Source organism: Polypterus senegalus, chromosome 5 (genome assembly GCF_016835505.1).
Source record: "Polypterus senegalus isolate Bchr_013 chromosome 5, ASM1683550v1, whole genome shotgun sequence".
NCBI classification, from domain to species: Eukaryota; Metazoa; Chordata; class Cladistia; order Polypteriformes; family Polypteridae; genus Polypterus; species Polypterus senegalus.
Genome location: NC_053158.1, coordinates 73,437,119 through 73,460,653, shown reverse-complemented (window position 1 = coordinate 73,460,653; position 23,535 = coordinate 73,437,119). Strand labels below are relative to the sequence as shown.

At 37.0% G+C, this 23,535-nt stretch overlaps 1 protein-coding gene across 2 annotated transcripts in view; it reads right to left on the bottom strand.

The window, feature by feature from the left end:
* The window catches only part of LOC120530360 (lethal(3)malignant brain tumor-like protein 4), a 478,825-nt gene that overhangs the window by 19,794 nt on the left and 435,496 nt on the right, over window positions 1-23,535 (bottom strand). For both annotated transcript variants that reach the window (XM_039754804.1, XM_039754805.1), the window contains one exon: window positions 8,704-8,873. In XM_039754804.1, the coding sequence (XP_039610738.1) occupies window positions 8,704-8,873 (170 nt within the window). The remainder of the gene's footprint in view (window positions 1-8,703; window positions 8,874-23,535) is intronic.

The following is a 23,535-nucleotide window of genomic DNA, read 5'->3' as shown; positions in this document are numbered from 1 at the left end:
CTTTGACGTAACAGTAATCTGAAATTGAAATCCATAGAAAAGCATTAAACAAGTCTGCTCATACTAATAAAGAGCCTGTTTGCAAATTCCCTTTTGAAATTCCTAGCAGTTATCCTTTGATCTTCTATTGACTTCACCCCTTTTTTGTATCAAAAAGCACCATTCAATGTAATTTAAAGTGAGGGACCTGTATTATATTTTAATCTGGATGAATCAATCCTTCATTTTAATTAAGGCATAATTTTCAAAGCTTAGAATCATTGTTTTTACTGTTGTATGTTTTCTAAATTTGATCTAAGTAATGCCACATAAACAGCCCAGTGTACTATGAACTCCAAAGGGTTTCTTTTGCCTTTTAAACTTGTAAGAAAAGTCACATTGTCCAAAAATTACTCAGACAAAAAGGAAGTTGATTACAGTTACAGTGAAGATAGTCAAATTAGTTATAAATGTATTTGAAATAAACACGCACATTTTAATTTAATAAACACTTCTGGCATTTTAGATTTAGGCATGCTAGTATTGTTCACAATATCAGCCTAATAGAATGTTCATATTCTGAGAAAACTGTTAAAAGGATGCATGATACAAAATTACAAAAAACATTAGGTTAAAATTACACTATTAAATAATTTTAAATTATTTAAAAATAGTGTAGACTGGATAGAGTGTAATTGAGCAGACCCCAACCCAAAAAAGGCTAGGTATGCTGAGAACAGAGGATTGAAACAGATGCATAATGACGCAGGTATACTGACGATACATGGGTGAAGGGATAACAAGTACCTAATGGGGGGCTGGTCAGCTTGCTTAATTTTGCCCTTTGCTTGCTTGCATCTTTCACAAACCCTCATACGAGGGAAACCTTCTGGATCTATTCTGAGGTCAAATAGTAAGAGGGTGCTGGGTCTAGCTCCAAACATCCAAATAAAAGGCTAGGATAACTCTCGGGGTCCTCTATATTAAGGATAACTGACTTCTGGGCAGTTACTAAGCTGGGTCATAATGCTCCCTGTTGGTGGTGTCATAATGCCAAGAAGGCATCTGTCCTGTCCTGTCCTGCATCTCTTCATTTGTGCTGCAATTGCAGTCTTTTCTGGTTATTGATTTCATTAATTAAAAACACAGCTTCCAAACCATAAGATAATTTAATTCTACAGTTTAAACATTTTTTGCAGCTCCTGCTTTATATTAAGTGTAATACTGATTTATGGAATCTAATTCCAAAGAAATAGAACAGAAATGAAGGAAAGAAATCACAGAAAGTATTAGAACCTCTAATAATTAATGCTCATTTGCTTGACTGCATGGAAAACAGCCACCCATCCAACTATCCAATTAAGTAAATGTCTTAACCCATTTCACAGTTCAGAGAAGTCAAAGATATTCTCTGCAGCATTGCCAACAAGGCAGGAATCACCCCTTATGGGACACACTCATGCAAACAGTGCTGTAGTCAAGACTATCATGGCCAAGACTAACACAAGTTAAAAGATCAAATGTATAACCAGTTGTTGAGTGAGATGGTGTACAGAAATGGGCACTGAAATGCAGTGGTGAACATGTTGCTCTAATCACAAAAACTATATCACACGTCATGCTACAAAAACTACCAAACACAAATTAAATTATCATATTGTACTTTTACTTGTAATAATCAAAAAATGAGTGCAGTGAAACAATAGTGTAGGATCAAATTAGGCTATATGATTTACTTAAAGCATGGCTTATACCTAGCATTACCCAATATGGTCTAAAAAACAATATGTAATCCCCACACTCATGAAGTGTGTTGTGCTGCATTGAAGTAAAAGTCACATTAAGCTGAACTGAAGCATATCTTTTTAGACCACTCAACATCACATTTAATTCTACTGTACCATACAGTTCCACATTCTACTACTAGTTCCAAAATCCAAAAGTGAAACCACTGTTGTTCAGTTTCGACAATTGCATAGGAGTTGATGCAAGGTTGAAACAATTGGCAGCTATATTTGTGAAAATATGAATTATAAAATATGCATTTGAAGTAAACAAAGTGTCGCCCCCTACCAAAGGAGGTGAAAAGTACTTCCATTAAGAGGGTTGATAACAAAGAGCCATGGGATATGCACAAAATCAAAATCAACAAATCTACATAACACCACTAGTACATTCAGGGAGAAAGCTGCATAGCATCCCACCTTCTGGCTGTCTGTCTAAATGAATAACTAAAGAAATTTTTTTTTTTTTTTTTTGCTTTTTCATACAGCTTTTATTTATTTATTTATTTTTTTAATTAATTTTATTACACTTCATACAAAGCAATCAAGTTTTTACAAAAAGAAAAATAGAGTTAAGAACTAAAGAACTAAACTAACTAAAGGAATTTAACACTGAAGTCTAATGGGCAAAGAATTTTAACATGTTGTATATCCATAGATCACAATGCTTATCTAATATTTATTTGCTGTTGTTAAGTCACATAGTGGTGCAATAATTAAAATGGCTGAAAGATATCATAGCAGAAAAAAGCTCTTCTCAAACGCGTGTCTACGGTGGTCTACATGTGAGTGTGTGTCTGTTTCTTCCATTGATGTGCTTAATACAATGCAAAAATGAATCATTAATTTTCAGTTGACCTGTGCCACTGAGCTCCTGAATCCATAACCGCTATTTTAGCATTCCTGGCTAAAAGACCTGTACTAATGAAATCCTGACATGAACATGTCCCATGCACAGGAGGAAAAACAAACAAAAAAAATGCAAATATAAATTGAGACCAAAGACCATACTTGGTTAGACCAGTGGCCAAGAATGAGACAAGTCTAAGTACAGTATAATACCTCAAGTCCTAGATAAATTAAAGACAACACAAAAAGACTGGATTGAGTAGCACAACATTAGTGTAGAACTGCATGTTTTCTGGGTATAGGAGGAAAACCTACACAGACATGGGGAGAATGCACAAACACCACACAGACATCATCATGGCCGTCTTATAAACTCAGTGCCCTGGAGCTGTGAGGCAACAGCATTTGCAACTACACCCAAGAAAGAAAATAATCTCACATTAATCTGTGTGGTTAGGGCCAGAAGTTTATCTCATTTAACAATTAGCAATGGTAGTGCTGCTGCTTTGCAGTAAGGAGACTGTGGAAGATTGTGGGTTCGCTTCCCAGTTCCTCCCTGTGTGGATAGCACTTTGAGTACTGAAAAAAAGTGTTATATAAATGTAATGAATTATTATTATTATTAATTATTGCATAAACAGTACCCACTTTCCAGTAAGAAACAATAGTCTGGCTGTAAATGGAGGGTAAAATGAGCAACACTTATTCACCTGAATCATCCAGAAGAAACTGCAACAGTATTGTAGAGGGCCTGAAAGAAAGGCTAAAACTTTCATAAACTGTATATAGAAAAAGTTGAGGACTTATATCAAGCAGACCTCATTTGATGTTTGCTGGACTCATCCCTTAAATAAGTTAAGTCTATCATTCCAAGGATCCACTGACTGGTAATAAACTTCAGTCAGATGAATCAGGTTTATTGACCCTTATGGAGTCATTAAATTGTATTAGCTGTGTCCATTTTCTCTGGTTGTTTGCAAAGTAAAGTTATTCTTCAATACATTCTTCCTATGAGCTTCAAAACCAATTTATCTTTAAAAAAACTCCACGTGCACTGCTGCTGCTTTTATTTGATAAGCCTTTTAAGGGTTATTTCTTTTCTATATGATATTGGAAGGAGGCTGACACTTTATATAAGGACCATGCATGGAATGCATTTTAGTGATCTTGTACAGTCTCCCACACACAATTCAAAAAAATGTGTAGTAAAAATAGCTTGTTTAATTTCCTTGACATAATTTATAAGCAGTGACCTCTCGTAACCAATCTTTGATGAAGAAAAAAATAATCAGCCAACCAAAACAGATATATAGCACATTCAAGTACTTTACTCACTGTCAAAGGTTACGATGAAAGTATGTAGCTACTGTTGAAAGGTCCTGATTGGAACACACACGAAGCTAAAGTACAAGCAAGTAAATATCACACACATTTAGAGTCAGCAGGTTTTTGGACTATGTAGTGGATCAAACAAGTATTAATAAGAAATGATTGAAAAAAGTAAAGGCGTTATTGTCACCTTAAATCCTCCTATTTTTTTTTTTTTTTTTTAAGAGATTTTATTGAGGGGCAGCACGGTGGTGCATTGGTAAGACTGCTGCCTCGTAGTTAGGAGACCTGGGTTTGCTTCCCGGGTCCTTCCTGCGTGGAGTTTGCATGTTCTTCCCATGTCTGCATGGGTTTCCTCCAGGTGCTCCAGTTTCCTCCCACAGTCCAAAGACATGCAGGTTAGGTGCATTGGTGATACTTTTCCCTAGTGTGTGCTTAGTGTGTGGGTGTGTGTGTGCGCACCCTGCGGTAGGCTTGCTCCCTGCCCGTGGTTTGTTTCCTGCCTTACACCCTGTGTGGGCTGCGACTGCGTCCAGCAGACCCCCGTGACCCTGTAGTTAGGATATAGCAGATTGGATAATGGATGGATGGATGATTTTATTGAAATGAACAAAATCAACAAAATTCTTATATTACAACATATAAGGCAAAATGTCTTGTACATACTTGTATATCAAAGTGGAGGCAGAGCAATGACTACAAGGAGAGAAAAGGGAGGACAGAATGATAAAGAAGTTTTCAAGAGAAATGTAATCATTAAATTTCAGGTTGGAAGCAGTGAAAGTGCTGTGGGCTGAAAGGTGCAACATTCACCTTGGCATACTGTAGGCAGCACATCAACTACCGTAGTCTCCTCAGGGGTTAGTGCTGTGACTTCTACTTTTCTAAATTTAAAACAAGGGTCTCCAGCAGGGACAATTTGATTTTTCCCTAACCTTTATTTAAGGTAACCTATGATAAAATAATGCCACAGAATGTTCTCTGAACATATTGAGTTTTCTGGTACACCTGCCATCATAAAGTACTGAACAGACAGAGCTTATTGTGATATTATTAAGGTGCCTAAGCAAACCATCCTAACTATTGCTTTAGTTTTTTTTCCCCACTCATTCATTCAGCTGCTTATACTATCAGGGCTATTCCGGGAATGCAATTTAAATTTTGACACTTAATTACTGCTTAAATAACTGCAGATACATGCATATAAAATATATAAAATATACATATACTGTATATATATATATATATATATACTATATATATATATATATATATATATATATATATATATATATATATATATATATATATGTCTTTCTTGTTCTTCAAACAATTTTCTAGTGAGACCCTTGGATGTTCTTAGCAGAGGTAATTAAATAAACTCATGAAAAATGGGCATTACTAGGTTGGATGGAAACTCAAATTAGCTAAATAGAAGCTGGAGAACTCAAAGATATGGTTGTGTGATAAAGGTCAACCATCCATAGACAAAACTGAGAACAAAAGTAAAAGGAGAGAAAATGCTTAGATGTGGGGAAAAGGTAAAAAATAAGAACAAGGCAGATAAAAAGGCATAACAAACTACAGAAAGACACAGACTAGATCGGTTCCACCCTACTGGGTCCCACCAGATGCCTCTGAACCCGACAACGCTGATGGTCATGACCAGGATGAGCTTGGCAGGTGAGGACAAAAAATACACATAGTAAGGGGAAGGTGTAAAGGTGCTCAGTGCTTTTATTAAAAACAGTTCAACAAAAACAAAGTGCTCAATAAGTGCAGTGCCAACAATGTTCAATAAATAAATAATCCAATAAAAAGTGATGGTGGAGGTTGAAACAATCAAATAAATAATTCTTTAAAACGAGGTTTAACCATATCTATAAAAACCATGAGCCCGGGTGCACTCCTTAAAAGCTGACATCTTCTTGACTTCACCCTAATGGGTCCATGCAGACAAGGAGGCGCCAAAACTGCAGATCAGCCACCCTTCCACACTGCTGCTAGGCTCAGGCCCTTGTAACCCTCTCTAGCTCCCATCAGGGCACCCCATCAAGCCTCCGACTTCCGCTGTCAGGTTCGCACCCCTGTGGTCTGTGGCACACCCGCTGAACCCCTCTCTGAGCCTCTCACTCGCCTGCAGCCATACTGCCTCTTTCCACCGAGTGGCTCCAACTGAGCATTGTTTCGGCCACTCCAACCCCCAGGTCACTCAGCTGGAGTGGTCATCACCCCTGAGCATTGTTCACACACTTCACTTAGGACAACCAGCTGCCTGCTCACTCTTGCTCCTCCACCAGCAACAGCTCCCATCTCCTGCTTTGTCTTTCTCCTTTCATTAAGTTCCTCTTTTCTTTATTTTCAGTCTCTTTCCAATAAGCCTCTTTTTCTTTCCTTTCCTTTTCCTTCTCTATCTCTAACACTCGCGCTTTCCTTCTAATATGGGACGTATCACAGCTGCAGCAATCAGCATCTCCTGGCCCCAATTTGGGCCACGGGCGATCCTGCACCTGTGCATGAAGTCCAGGGACATCTGGCCCCACATCGCACACAGGAACTGCTCTCACCACACTCCCACACCCCTCCCAAAGACACGACTAAGGCAATTAGAATTATTTATTTAAAAATGGGCCCCTGCTTCTTAGCTGTCGACCTGCCCTTCCATACCTCTGCATGAAAATATGCTACAGAAATAAATATTGTTATTGATAATGTGGTATAAGTTACTACTTAGTGTGGTATACAGTAGTACCTTAGAAACCTTCAAAATGTAATTGTGTTATATTTTGCAAACATTATTTGAATATGGAAATAAGGAGCTATATAGAGCTGAATGACATATCTCATCAAAATTGTTCTTAAGGGACCAAGAAAGAAGACAGTTGTGAGGCAAGTAGCTCAATCATTAACAATTTTTCATTCTGCTTTTTCCATATTTAACAGCTACATATCAGTCCCAGTTAACCAATATATGGTTTTGGTGAATTAAATTTGAATGTCACCTAATTCAGTTACAGCTATCACAGTAATTTTGAAAAATTAAAGCCTTTATAACTAAATATATTACAACTAATGGATAAAAATAATATGGACTAAGCATGTCCATGCTGTCAATTACAAAAATGCATTTGCTATTCTGACATTTTCTTTCCTTAGGGAACAGCTTTGTGACATCCTTTAATGCAGAAGAAATGTGAAAGGCGACAGGAAAGTGCATTCAAGGTAGAAACAAGAACTGCAGTTAGAAAATGCAAGACAACTCTAAATAAACATGAAGAATGTCCAAAGATGATGAAGAATGTAAATGGTTTATTAATGTCTTAATTAAAGTCCATCTCAGCAGTCCCACGTAATAGAAATGTTTTGATAAGACCTGAAGCAAGAAATTTCTCAAAACCCTCATGTTACTCAGGTTGTCATGAAGGAATGGGCCAAAAATCCTCTACAACAATAACAGAAACTGTGTGGTTGTACAATTGTTGCTACAGGTACAGAGTCTTCAGTTATTGAATCAATGCATATGAATGGAGATTTACTAATACTTAATGTAAAAAATATGAAAAAAAGTGTTTGCTTTGATATAGGTTACAGAATAAAACAATACAGAGACTTGAAGTTGGTGTGCAAATCTGACATCAAGATTTGGCTTTAGAATTTAACAAGCAAGAACTGTGGCTCATATTATTTTCATCTTGATAACCATCCTGACATCAAGGACAGTAAGCGTCTTTATGTTCCCATCTGTGTAAATGATTAATGCGGAAACTACAGAGAGATTTTGGTTAAGCATAGGTATAAGAATCAAAAATATGTCCAGTTTTGAGAAACATTTAAAGGTAAAATGTAATAAGCTGAGACTCTGGAGGACCACAGCATGATTCCATATTTAGAACTGCAACTGTACCTTACAATTGTTTTTAGAACTCTGAGTACAACTATAGTAAAAGGTGGCTACTCTTATTTTTCTCTTTGTTTATATCCTGTAAAAAACACTAGAACATACTCTGTACAAGCATTTTACGTATATGGGTCGCAGTTATGCTAAATAATATCCTGAGGGAGTGAAAGATTTTCTGAACTGATAACCATGTTTATTAAAACAAACTGTCAATGATTGCTGCCCAAACATAGCAGATTATCTAGAATCTGAAGCCATGAAATGTGAGACTGTAGTAACAATGACAGCCACCATTGTGAAGACAGATAATCAGTTCTTTAATGAATATATGAAATAAGTTTAATGTACATTTTAAAAATTGGAGCAATTTGTAATCATCAAAAAGAAATGAAAAAAACTAGACACATGAATCTGTATCGACCATATCCTATCTGCAGAAAAAACATGGCATGTTATTCAAAAATATTAATTAAAAAGTAACAGATTACTAGAGTTCTCTGTGAAAATGCCACAGTTCTGAACATCATCCTTCTAAATGTAAATAGTGTTACATTACAATACTTTGTTTAAAAGTAATTAGATTAACTGTTACCCGAGTGTACGTTTTATGAGCCTGCGTTGTTTGATTTTAGCATTTAAAAAGCAGCATAGATCACTTTATATATACAGCCTTCATAGTCTTTTTAAGGAAGATAATTTGAAATTTCATGAATACCTCCAATAATTAAATGGGTAGCAGCCCCAGCTTGCTAATTAGAAATGCTGTAAACAAGTGTATTTTATTAAAATTAAGGCTGAAATCTGCTCTGTACAGAACTGGTGTGCAGGTGGTGAAATATAAAACAAGTTATCTGAATCTCCTACCTCATCAACAGTCCACTGTGCAACCCGACTAGCTTCAACTCCAGCTACTCCAGGCAGGAGCTTGCAGTGTTGCTCCCAGCAAAGGGGGAGGTCACGACCTGGGTGGGTAGACATGGCTGACAAGAAGACAGATTGGTGGAGAGCTTGCTGCATGCTGTCTACATTGCAGTCTGCAAAAGTAGAACAAAGAGTACTCAAATAAAAGATTGTGAAAATGTCTAAATGCATTTACATCACATGCATACATACTTTGAAATGTGCAAATACATACTCTATCATATGACCATACAGGATACATTTTGTACATTAAAAGCAATTAGAAGTTAGAAGCCCACTTCTCTTGTTTGACAGATTGGGTATGGCACTAAATATCTCACACACAAAAAAACAGAATCTGACACATAGCACATCTCAGGCTGGATTCAGATTCAGGACCCTAGGGAGGTAAAGCAAGAGAGGTGTAGATGAAATATCCTCCCTGAAACCTACCTATGAACTGACACATTTGTAAAAAGTAGAAAAAAATGAAAGCACAATGTAATTTAAATGCTTAAATCAAGAACAACATGAGGCCAGCACAATGGCTCAGTGGTTGTGTGTTTGTACATATGAGTTTGAACTCAGGGCATGGTCATCACATGTGGAGGTGTTCTTCTAGTGTCATTACTGTCATATGTACAGAATATACTGCAGTTCTTACTTGCACGTTCACTCTGTGTTCCTTCTACATCCCAAGCACATGCAAGTTAGGGTTAATTATACCATAAACTCTCCCAGAATAAGAGCACCCTTTAATTGCCTAGCACCCTATTCAGGTTGGGGATGGACTTAGGCACCTGTGACCCTGAATTCAATTAAAGGGGTATGGATAAGGGGAAACAAGTTATTGTCTGCTTTTACATGCATTTTTATTGCTCTTTAATTTAATATTGTTTTTTGTATCAGTATACTGCTGCTGGATAATGTGAATTTCCCCTTGGGATTAATAAAGTGTTTTTCTATCTATCTATCTAAATGAATAAATACATTCAAACAATACATTTTACTTGCTTTTTTTACCTATGCTAATATTACATGGCTTAAACTGTTATTTATAATTACTTATAGTACTAGGTTGTTGTACCGTGTTAGCCATTATGAATGTAGAGAAAAGCCAAGCAAAAATGACACCTTTTATTGGCTAACTAAAAAGATTACAATATACAAGCTTTCGAGGCAACTCAGGCCCCTTCTTCAGGCAAGATGTAATACAGAAACTGAAGTTTCCTGTGTTTATATACACACACTAGGGCAAGAAACAACAATGGTAAATTTTTAAATGAAAACTCTTAAATATAAAAAATTAATAGGTTCATTCAGGCTAAGATTAATTTAACAGGAGATAGAAGAACAATGTATGGTCAAGATCTTTAGATAAGATAACTGTCCAACAAAGTCCTTTGAAGTTTGTGATGAGTTTTTCAAAACAATGCAGATCTGTAGTCAGGTTGTCTGTGTCAGTCTGAGATGCAAACAGTCTTCATATCTGGCTATAAAACTCTTGTCTCTGTTCAAGCCATGCTGTAATGTATTAAATTTTAACATGAGCTTAACTTCCCATTCTTTTCTCTCTTGCTGCGTTTTGAAGTTGCCCATAAGCACTGTGACTTTAAAGTCCCTCTCACAGTGTCCATGGCTGTTGAAGTGGGCCGCTACAGGAACATCTGTGTTGCCATGTTTAATGTGGAATCTGTGTAAATTCATTCTCTGGCGGAGTGTTTGTCCAGTTTCTCCCACATAGAGTGTAGTGTCAGGACATTTCATGCAGAGAATTAGGTAGACAACATTCGATGATCTGCAGGAAAATGATCCCTTTATGTGATGTTCAAGTCGGGAGTTTGGTATAATTATACGGTCTGTATTGTAGATGTGGGCACACGTTTTACATCTTTTCTGTAGGCAGGAGATGTGCCATTTTCTGTTGGTTCATTTAGGGAGCTTCGGACAATTAGTTGCTGAAGGTTTGGTGGTTGTCTGTATGCCAGGAGGGGAGGTTCAGGAAATACATTTTTTAGTGTTTGGTCGTTGTTTAGTATTGGCTGAAGTTCTTTTATAGTTTTTCGAAGTGTTTCAAGATGTGGGTTGTAGGTGACAACAAGGGGATGCGGTTCTTGTTGTCTTTGTTTTATATTCCAGAAGGTTCTCTCTGGGTATGGCAGTAGCTCTTCGTATTTGAGTGTCTGTTGTTTTGGGGTATAACCTTGTTTGATGAACTCTTGTCTGAGCTCCTGCAGTTGTTGATCCCGGTCTGTCGGGTCTGAGCAAATACGATTGTACCGTATTGCTTGGCTAAAAATAATGGAGCGCCTTATATGCTTGGGGTGAAAGCTATCACTTCTTAGGTAGGTCCGTCTGTCTGTTGGTTTGTGAAAAACAGAAGTTACAAGGGTGTTGTTTTTCAGTTGAACTGTGGTGTCAAGGAAGCTGACTTCTGTTTCTGAGTAATTCAGCTTCAGCTTTATGTTGGGGTGAAAAGAATTGTATTCATTATGAAAATGGAGGAGGTCCTTCTCACTGGCAGTCCAGATTATGAAGATGTCATCTATGTAACGGAGATATAACATTGGTTTTAAGATGCACATTGACATAAAAACTTCCACCAATTTTGCCATAAATAGGTTTGCATAGTGAGGTGCAAACCGACAGCCCATTGCAGTCCCCATTTGTTGCAAGTAGCAATCTTGTCCAAAAGAGAATAGATTATGTGTCAGAGTGAATTTTATCATTTCTATTACTGACTTTGTGGGTAAATCATGTTGTCCTTGTCATGTTGTTTCTTGTCCTAGTGTGTGGATATAAACACAGGAAACTTCAGTTTCTGTATTACATCTTGCCTGAAGAAGGGGCCTGAGTTGCCTCGAAAGCTTGCATATTGTAATCTTTTTAGTTAGCCAATAAAAGGTGTCATTTTTGCTTGGCTTTTCTCTACATTTATAATTACTTATTAAAAAAACAAAAACTGCCTGTTAAAGGATAGAATGAGGGACATTATAATGTTTTAAAGTTTATAGTAATTAAGAAAATAGGGTCCTTTTGTGTTTAGAAAGAAGGATCATGTGACAATTTGACTACAACAGAACAGCAAATAAGTTCTAACTAATGTGTACAATGTATCAAGATTTATACCCTGAAAATATGTTAAAAAGAAGATTAACTCTAACTGTGACTCAAAAACAAGCTATACATTTAAAAACTAGAGGTACAAAAATGGTGATCACCTTTTTCACTGTACTTTGAATTACATATGGGACACTAATAGAAGATTTGAATATCCCAGCATTAAATCCTCCAATTTTTTTCTGCCCTGCAAATTAAAAAAACATTTTCATTCTGTAATATTTGTAAACTGGAGGAGGTCTCAGAGTTGAAATGTTATGAAGAATGGTGCACATCTCTGGGATTTATTTTCTTCAGAAATAAGGTTAACTGGATTTTTTGTTTTCCTGTTATGGCAGGCCAAATTACAATTCTTCTGTTAATACAAACTGCTATATGTTTGACCTTGTTTCTCTTATAACCAAATGAGACACAGTTCTGTTTTACTGCATGGTTATCGATGCATGGAAATGTTATATGGTTATGGATGTACATACTTTTGTGTTGCAAGTTGATTGAACATTTAAATAAGAAAGACCTTCACTGTAGTTTGTGAAACATATTTGTAATTCTGTGTAAGTAATCACAGCTTGTACCCAATGAGAAAAGGCTATAAAAGTAGAATTATCTTGTTCAGAATAAACCTTTAAAAAAAGCCATTTTAGAAATATCTGAATAATATATCTCCATTTACATTTACTTATTTATTTTGCCAACACTTTTATCCAAAGTAACTTACAACATTTCAAATACAATTGGTTACATTTAATTGCAAAGTGACTTGCTTAGGGTCACACAGTGTCAGTGATGGGAGATGAACCCACAGCCTCAGGGTTTGAAGTCCAAAGCCTTAACCACTTCACCACACCGCCTGCCACAAGTTCCTCCAACACTTTGGATTGAATACTTAATATGACAATGTACAGCATATTCTTTTTGTTTCATACTGTAATTGAATCAACCTCTCAATGTGTAGAAGGTTGGATTATAAAGGAATAGATCAATGTAACAAACATAACAAAATATTGCACGCCATGTAAAGGAGTGCTGTAAGCAATTAAAAGTGCAGTACAAATTAAGTGAGGCAGGAGTTATGCTGTTAAATGCCCTGGTGGGATTATCGAACCACCAGCAGGGACACAGTGCCCCAATGCATTATTAAAAATCCAGGAGATAATGACTTCTCAGACACAATTATAAGTAAGGAACAATGAGGAGGAAATACTAGAAGCATCAGAGCAGATTGGTGGTACATGAGGCCAACTTGCTTACACATGGTTTCTTGCTACCTTGTGTGATGGACTTCTGACTTGCGATTAGTCGTTGCTCCTTAAAAGGGAATTTGGGACCAGAATTACAGGGACAATAGGGATTGCTGGGGGAGGTTCCAGTCACATGGCTGCAGGAAGTACCTAACCCTAAAAATAATTTGTGGGCCTGCTGGGAAGGTATTCCTGGTTGGGGTATAAAAGACTCCTTCCAACCACAAGACAGATGAGCTTGGAGTTGGTAGGATTGGTGTTGACAAGGGTTTACCTGGTAGGAGAAAGAGAGGCCACAAGGAAGAATATGACAGTAAGCAAACAGGTCAGCCACCATACCAGGGCTAACCCATTATTTTGTTATGTACAGAGAAGAATGTTGCTTTTTTTGTTTTTCTTGTTGTTGTTTCGAGTACCTGCTTCCCTCTGTGTTCTTCAGTGTAAGTGACAATGCATTATGTTAAAAAATGAAATACAGTATGTGAAAGAAAAAGGCTTCACTCTCTGGTTGGCGATTTAAGTAAGAAAGCACTTTACTGATACATGTTGTGATCTGGAGAGCAGAAGCACAGCAATGTGGCAGCTCAACAGTGACTTTCATCCATCAGAACAAAGAATATGCAGATTAAACACTCCCAAACTATAATCTACTGACAGGATGTTTAATGACATCATTCACAGTTCATACTTATTCAAACAATGAAGTATTTTAAATATGTCCTTTGTACCAGTCAAAAATAGGACATATCTTAAAATGTCTAAACAAGGAATATTATTTTTATGATAAGTTCCTTGCAGTGTCTTATCTGTTAATACTTAGCTCTTGGCATGATGCCCAGAAATCTGGAACGATCTTAGCTTAGATAAACATTTTTCACAGCTGCAAAAAACAGTTGAAGTCCCTCTTTTGAGTATACTCAATGAGATACACTGTCATATACAATTGTGAATACTGGTGAAACATTCAAAATTTTTAACAAACTTCCACAAATACAATGCAAATTGGGAAAAAAGCGAGTTATGTACAGTCTCTCATAAAATTAAATGGTTATTGTTAAAGGAATTTACAGATGTACTTCTGTTTACAGCTAACAGAATTAAACAATAAATGCTGCAGTGGACATAAATTAGAAAAAACAATGTGTATTGCCTCATTTTGGGACTGTTTGCACTGGAAGGTGTCATTGTTGTTGCACCTGCATTCTGTGTCCTATAGTTAAGGCGTGTGTAATGTGCCTGACTGTCACTGGTGGTCACAGGTGCAATTCATCTTGTAGTCATGACAGTTACACCCTTGTGGAGTCAAGTGTGGCACTCTTTAAAGAATTTGTCCTGGTTCCAGTCAGTAACTCATGTGGTCCCATTCTCTTTTCTTGCCAGACATGAAGTGTGATCACTTGGCCATCGTTTTGGTGTCAACTAAGTCGCTCATATATGATAGTCAAGACATGCTGCTGCATCACTGCTGACTGTGAGAAGGTGTCACAGGTAAATTTCCAGGCTACCATGGGTCAGATGTGCAATTCATGATTCATAGGTCATGTTGTATGTGTCATGACATTAGCTGTCAACTGAGACCAAGATAAAGATAGATAGATAGATAGATACTTTATTAATCCCAAGGGGAAATAAAGCTGCAGGGGTCAGGAGTACACACAGTTATGAATAACTGACAGACAACCCTTAGCATTATAAATATTATATATATATTGTAGACTATGGCGGGCAGCTTATCCCGGCCAATACCCCCAAGCCGTCAGGTGAAGCCCTCCCTGCAGCGTGGAGATGCCCTGAATTCCAGCAGGGCATCATGGACCTTGGAGTTTTCCTTCACAGCCCTACTGGATACCATGGGGGCCACCAGAGGACGCTGCAGGGAGGCTCAAGGATTTGTATTATCCGTATATTCCAGAAGTACTTCCCTGTCACGAAGATGGAAGAAATAAAGTACTTCCGGGCTTAAGAAAAATAGGGGTTTTCACCTGACCCGGAAGTGCTGGGCAATCACATGCACTGAGGGATCAGAAGCACTTCCGGGTCAAGGACTATAAAGGACTGTGGGAAATCCCAGCGTGTGAGCTGAGTTGGGAGGAGGGGTGACAACGCATCTGGGAGTGGAGGATTGTATTGGATTATTGATATATTATTGTGTTTATGAGTATAGTGGAGTGGAGGGTGCTTTGTGCACGTTATTGTCCAAATAAAATTAGTTATTGGACTTTTATCTGGTGTCTCTATATATATATATATCTATATATATATATATATATATATATATATATATATATATATATATATATATATATATATATATATATATATATATATCTATCTATATATATATATATACATACACACACACACACACATATACCTGTATATATACAGGGTGGTCCAGATCTAATTGTGCAACTTTTAATGCAATGCAGGAAAACAATATAAGACAAAAGAATTGCTTGAAATATCTTGTAATAAACGAAAATGGACTTACATTGAATTAATTCGCTGATTTCGCTGCCATCTATCGGCAACAAAAATATTTTTTTGTGAATTCTTTATGTAATAAGCTTAATAAGTTATAGCGTAATTAAAATTGCATGATTAGATCTGGACCACCCTATATATACAGGTGCATACATACTATATATATTGAAATTAAACCATATGAACTTCATCCACAGAATGTCCGGCCCCATTTCAATTAACTAAATCATTTAAAAAGTTATTAACTGTAACCTATACATTTTACACATATTTTTGATTCCTTAAAGTTTGCTTCAAAAAACAAACAAAATAATCCAAGTAAAGCTTTAAACCTCTCTGGACATCATACTGGAAAAACCTGCACCCTTATTTATTGTAATAAATAATAAAAAGAGAAAAAGCAAATAATGAGACCTCCTCTGACCAGCTATATGCAAAACAATTATAATCATTTTATAATTGAGTGTATCTCATTAGATTAATTTCAAATAATGATACGGATGATGAGGAGCTGTCAAGCTCAAAAATTAATTAATCTTCTGAGATGAAGATTATTGTGCACATTACAATATGAAATAATTCACCCCCTGACACTGTAGACTCTCAATCAGAGGCACTTAAAGTTGAAAGAGAGATGCTTAATGACCTTCTGGCTTATTAGTAAATTACATAAAACACTAGAAAAGTGCAGCTGCTACTGTATGCATTAGTGTGGTGAAAGCCCACTCTTCTATATGAAACTTCAACAAATAAAGACAAAGTCAAAAAGCCTCCATAATTTCCCCCCAGAGTAGAAAGCTAACAACAAGGATCCAGAAAACTTAAAAGCAGCTAATGCACTAATTGTGAAACTGCACAGGGATGAAATTAATGGAATCTTTGTAAGAAATGTTTAAGAGGAAGGACAACCCACAAACGATCCATTATGCTGCAATAAAAAAAAAACACAAGAAACCGCATTGGTTAATCACCTTTTTAACATCATAAACCGATGTCACATTACATGACTTTTTGTTGGGTGGTAGGTCAGATTTATGAAATGCAGTTGTTGATCCCATCACTACACCATGTTAAATTACACCACTGAAAATTGCAGTCCTTGTCAAATTTACCAGCTGAACGCAAATTTTCACATGCAGCCAATAGTGTGTTGCCTAACAGAGCCGGTGTTGTATGAAAGATTAACAGCTACAGTGACCTGAGTAGCAATTTCAGTTTGTTTTCACAGGGTCGCACTACTGACTGCCTCCGACTGGTTAAGGTTATGCAAATGAAGGCTAAGACTGAAAATTGCCAGATAATCACCTAATGTGATATGGGCTTTACTCTGTAAAGCCTAATTTTCTTGAACAAACATGTTCTCTGATGGTATCACCCAGACAAGGGTTTAGCACTTGGCCACAAGGGTTTTATCACATTCATAAGATAAACAAATGTTGGGTAATCTACATTAATAAATAAGGGTATATAAGAAGTAATTCTATTAGCAATCTCCTTCACAACTATCAAATGTAAAAATCCATTTATTACCTGGCTACTTTTGATAAATGTTCGTGAAACAATTATAAAAAAATGTTCAAAGCATGGATTGTAACAAAAATATTCCTTCAAGTATAGCTCTCAGTATAACTATAATCATGATAACATTATTATATTCTCGTTCTGTTAAAACTATACAGGTATACAAACCCCAGGACACAGAAAATAGTATGTCATTTTGGAAATTTAGAGACTTCACTAAAGTAATTCCTCGCTTAGGTAGCCTTCAGCTAATGATAGAGGTCTGTTCTGTCATTATAGGTACTGTAATTGGTACATCAGAAGAAAATTATGCATAAAAAGCACATTTACAAAAACCTGGCAATAACAGCAGATGCTGCAAGCAAAAGCACTGTTCGAGTAGTAGTTTTGTGTGTGCATAAAATAAATTCTGGATTTAAATCACTATTGTACTGTATTATATGAGATTTTCTTTTGAAATGCTCTTTGTGTGTCATAAAATGTTTCATTAGGCTGCCGTACTTACATAACCAGGCAGTTCTGTTCTTTAGTTGACACAATAATCAGTTGTTGAGATGCATTATTGAACATAGATCCTGCAATAGTGTCAATCTAATTTTAAATATTATATCCAGAGCAAACCAAACACCACTAAATCCTTTATCATCGAAGTATTCATAATGTTTCTCCAGATATATTTTTATTTTGAATGGAGTTACAGTATATGTGTTACAATTTAAGAGGCCAAACTATGTGATCATTACAGTATCTAAACCATCATACACAAATTAAATGTATTTTGACAATAAATATTAATTTAACTACTGTTTCCACCAGAAATCTCAGATGCAAGTAATACAGTATGTTGACCATGGCATCCTCACAAAAAGGGAGTGGCCTCAAAAAACCCATTTCAGATGGAAGCACTGATTTCAGTAATTTTGCTAATGTTGTGAGCAGAAAGAGAAAAAAAGAATAAAACACATCTAACAACATGCATGAAATGGTTAAACATCCTAGTAAACAGAAAGCAATATAGTGTGAGTCAGAAAAAAAAGAGTCATTAAAATATGATATCAAATTTTACTCAGCAGCATCAGGAATCACAAACAAATCTGTGAGTAAACAGTCAGCAAGAAATTGTGTGGGTGGGTGCATACTATTTTAACTTCAAAACTGCACTGTTACAGTGCAATGGAGGAATCTTAAAATAGTCCAAGATGTATATCTCTGATGAATCATAGTGCAATGTAAGAAGCCAGCCAGATAAGTTAAAAATAATAACATACGCAACCTGATATTCATGGTACATCATATTTCAAAGAAATCAAAAATACAGACTGTTACATTTCAAATAAATGCGTACACAGGTAGAGAAGAAAGAAAAACTAAATAGTTTTAACATTAAATAAACTAAGGAAAGTATAATTGAAAGGGACAGCTCAGAATCTTATTGTCCTGTTACTCATGCATGTGATCACAGACTGATTATGATTATGACTATGACTGAAAAGAGCAAAGTTCTATTAAGCCAGCATTTTATCTTCTTTTTTATTGACACACTGATTTAATTTTATAGCTGAATACTGAAACATTCCACTAAAATGACAACTACTTTACTTGCACTGTTCTTCACATTAAAAATGAAACATATGCACCAGCTACCTGTGCTGTCCTAGAGTCTCAACTGGGTTTTGACTCTTAACTCTAATATCAGGAGTTGTCACCACAAACTGAGACAGAATGACAAGCATGTCTCCATGTTTCTGTAGATGGCTTAGAATTCAGATGTTTGAAATAGTCAATCAAACATAGAATTCATTATAAAAAGCATTTACAGTCTCCAAAAATTAGGCACCCCTGTCTGCAGGACACAATACAGAGAGTAAAACTAAACACATTGCATTAATAAACAGAATTAGAATGTAACGCACATAAAAAATGCCAAACCAAAAAAAACAAAGGCATCATCTAAAGCGGGTGACTGGCACCCACCCAGCAACTTGTTTTCTAAATCCACACTAACAACAGTTGGCACAGGACAGGCAGTTCTCATGATCTTTACACTGAAGGTTGTGAGAACTACAAAATTAGAGTTTCTGCGCAGGTTAAGAAAACAGATGACTGCATAGATGAATGGATGGATAGTCATACCATTGAAGGGAAAACCCTGTAATCTGAGATAAAAAAGCTTCCAGACACCCACATGGACTTAATAGTGCCCACTTTAACAGGTAGCTACATTTCAAATTAAACCAAAGAAGAGTTTACTTGGTATAAATAACCAGAAATATTGAATACAAAGACAGAGCCTGGTGGTAACAATGCTGACCTTTGGTAGTTTTAACCCTCCTCTTATTCCATGTGATAAAAGTTATTACAATATAAATTTCCTAGGGATATTTATTAATTAGATCAAAATAAAGTGAAATAAAGCTGTAAATGCAAAAGAATATTTTCTGCTAAGTTAATTATAACAGTGTGGTGCTTCTGGGCAGAAGCTGTTTTTGTGAGTAAAATCTGTAACTTCTCACCCTCAGCCCTGAGAAAAATGGGCATCACTTTTAGTTGTTCTGTGGTAACAGCTGAAAGAGATTCAACTTAATGTTGTGTTAGAAATAAAAAATATTTACATTACAGCCTAATTCCTACCCTAGGCAGCAAATCAAAGCATGAATGTGTTGTTTCAACACAACAACACAGAGTAGGACAAGGTAAACAGGTTAGTGCAAATAGCACTTGTCTTTGAACAGTGAGAAGGAGCTAGAAGGTCCACAAGAAACACGTCAAGTGAGGGAGAACATGCAAACTCTTTTCAGAAGACATGTAAATGTACAATGCAAATATTAAGTAATCTGCACAAGGCTATACACTATTTGCACCATCGTGTCATCTTCAGTATCCCCTTACCCACCAAACTGGATGAGCAAGAATAGAGAAGGGGACAGTAAAAGGTCAAAAGGTAAAATATGGTTAAAGTGTTTGTAGCATTTGTTTGTGCTATGTGAGGATGGTGTTACTGGGCAACTGCCATTTGTTGTGAAAAAAATTAATTGTTCAGTGTAGAGTTTCTAAAATGAAATATACAAAGATAGTTTGTCTACTTATTAGTGCTGTTTCAGTGCCTTTTTACCAGAATACCACATAAGCTCAAGATGACTCTTTGCTTGCAAAAATATCTATGTTGTACTGTTGATAGTGATGGAAATCATCTATGTGAATGAGATTAGCAGTAAAGTACTTCAAAAATGCACTATTTACTAATTAGCTGTACCAATAAATAATAATTATTAGAAGAAGCTGGTTTCATCTATCTCAAAATCTTTTATCTGGCATTTCTGATTTGGCCCCACTGTGCACAAATACAAAACATAAAAGTTTTCCAATGAAAGATCTTTCGTGTCAAATTGTGTACATTATTGGCTTTGTGGTCACTGGTGCACAACATCAAGCACTTACTGCACAAAGGCTTTGAAGGAAATCATTGATGCCTCATTGGAGTTCCTTGAGTTTAGAGTATTAGCTGGAATTAAACATCAGTTTGAGCCAATCAATTAGACAGCTTAAAGATTTACACAAAGTTAAAGGCAAACATCCAACAAATTGTATTTTCTGCAAGAACAAAATCGTAGCATTTAATTGGTGATTTACCACAACCAGGTAGGTCAGAGAAAAACACTTTTTATCATCTCTTTATTTTACAAATTACAACAGCAGACCAGCCATAGAGAGTTTGGCATATCTGTGGTAAAGTGCCACCTAAAAGCACTTTAACCCCTTGTTAGAACCCTAATTAAACTGTTTCATTAAGGTCCAGTTCGTGCTCCCACTTGTGCTGTTTAGGACGGTAGACCCCCTGTTTATGGAAGAGTAACTTTAGAAAATTAATAAATGCAACGGTAGACTATAGCAAATGTCCCAGCATCCTAAGTGCTTCTCACTTTAATTGAATATATTTTTAAAAAGCACATTTTCACTCTGCTCTCTTCATTTTTCATTAAAAAGCACCACAAATTATGCTGCATGCAACAGAAATAATTTCATATCATAAATAGCAGTTTAAATAAAATTGGCTTTTGACAGTGCCTAAATTAATCCCTCCAGTTTATGATTTATCACTATAGAATACCTAGATATTTAATATACATAAATATACTAGAAAATACAAAACAAATCAGCATTGTGAGGGGAATAAATATGGCTATTGTCAACTGTTCATTTATTGAGAAAGGAATTACTTCCCATTTTAATAATGGTTATGAGAATAAAATAGATAAATATTAGAAAAAACATTTTATTTAAACAACATATATGTACATAGGCATTTGTTAATTCAATCACTGGACAACAGTTAACAAAATTATCATCTAAAGTTTGTCAGATGAACTGTTATTCTAACATGTTATCGCCATCACACACTATCTTCTACTATCATCTATATATATAATTCACTAAGGCAAGACAACCATGGAAAGCATGCCGGAAGGGGTGTGGATTCACTAAGCCACCGACAAGTGAGACACCTATGGCGCACGCAGGAAGGAGCCACGCCCACCAACTCGGACGCGACGACACAGAAAAACCGGCGTCATTTATATTCGTCTGTCGTAGAGGTCACATGCAGCTCCGACCCACGTTGACTGTTAATAGAGGCATGTTTCTCGTGGAGGTGAATCGCCATATGCAGCGTGTAAAACTGTTTGCGAGGGGTATCCCATGGGATCCTTAAAACATTCCTTTACAACTGAGGCTAAAACACAATAAAGTGAGCAGTCTTTAAAAAACGAGTTTTCGGTTACGACGCACGACCACGTGCAACATAGCAAACTGTTTTACACGCTACAAACAGCAATTCGCATCCGCGACACACATGTGTCTTCTTAGATGCTCCTGCACTTTGCACACACCCCCCCTCCCACCTCGCTAACACCGTGGTTTGGTGTCTTGGTGGATTATATATAGAAAGGCAGCCAAAACCGCACAGAGCAATGAAAAGTCTTTGTGAGTCACAGGTGCATCTGGACTGTGTAAAAACGACAATGACTTGAGTGACGAGTTGGAGGTGGACACATGAGCAGACAGTGTATACTGAATGAGAAATCAGCAGACTAGCATGACGAAGGGAGCGGAGTGGACGTCCTTCTCCTCTCCTCCCGTTCCACCCGCCGCACCTGAGCACCGCACGGACAGTTGTGTGTTGGTTTGTTCCGTGCATTGGTTAAAACCTAATGAAGGAGGCAGTCTTTAAAAACCAATAAGCCCTGTGCCTCTGTTTCATTACCGTCTCACCTGCTTCACCAATGCAGGCCCTGCAACATGTCGAGATGCTCTCTCGGCAGCTGACCTTCTCTGTGCCTGATTGGTTCACACAGAGGCACCACATGACCAGGCGGTGTGTATGCTTCGAGAACGAGGGTGAACGCGACAGGAATATCTAAGAAGAGGCATGCTTGTCACGGATGTAAATCGCTGTATGCAGCGTGTAAAACAATTTGTCACGAATGTGAATCGCTGTATGCAGCGTGTAAAACGCTGTATTGTATGTTGCCCTCTCCAGAGTTGCATCTTTTCATTCACCTACAGTCGTATACACAATGAAGTGAGCAGTCTTTAAAAACCGAGTTTTCGGTTACAACGCACGACTGCGTGCACCATTGCAAACTGTTTTACACGCTACATACAGCAATTCGCATCCGCAACAAACATGCGTCTTCTTGGATGCTCCTGCACTTTGTACACACCCCCCCTCCCACCTCGCTGCTACCATGGTTGGGTGTCTTGGTGGATTATATATAGAAAGGCAGCCAAAACCACACAGAGCAATGAAAAATCTATGTGAGTCACAGATGCATCTGGACTGTACAAAGAAGAAAACGACTCGAGTGACGAGTTGGAAGTGGGCACATGAGCAGGCAGTGCATACTGGACGAGAAATCAGCAGACTCGCATGACGGAGGGAGCGAGTGGATGTCCTTTTCCTCTCCTCCCGTTCCACCCTCCGCTCCTGAGCGCCGCACGGACAATTGTGTGTTGGTTCGGTCCGTGCATTGTTACAATGTTGCTTTTCTTGCTGATTTATTACATTACCGATTTTTCAAATGTTAATTTTCTCCCTGTGCTTAAAAATTATTAAAAAACCGGCCTGATTATGTGGCGTATGGTACGCTGCGGGTTGGCTAGTATATAATAAATGCTCATGTCCGTGTGGGTGTGTGTGTGGTCAGCCTATCCAGGCATTCTGACTAGGGAATCCATTCCCAGGCTTCCGATTACTACTGGAATTCCTGGCTGAACGGGAATGGCCAAGCTTGCATATATAGCGTGTAAAAGTGTAAAAATCGATCAAGAAATAGCAGAGTTATAGTTGAAAATAATTAACATCCGCATTATCTGTGCCAAGAAACTTGCCATAACAGAATGATGACAAGAAACTGGATGCATCAGTAAAAGC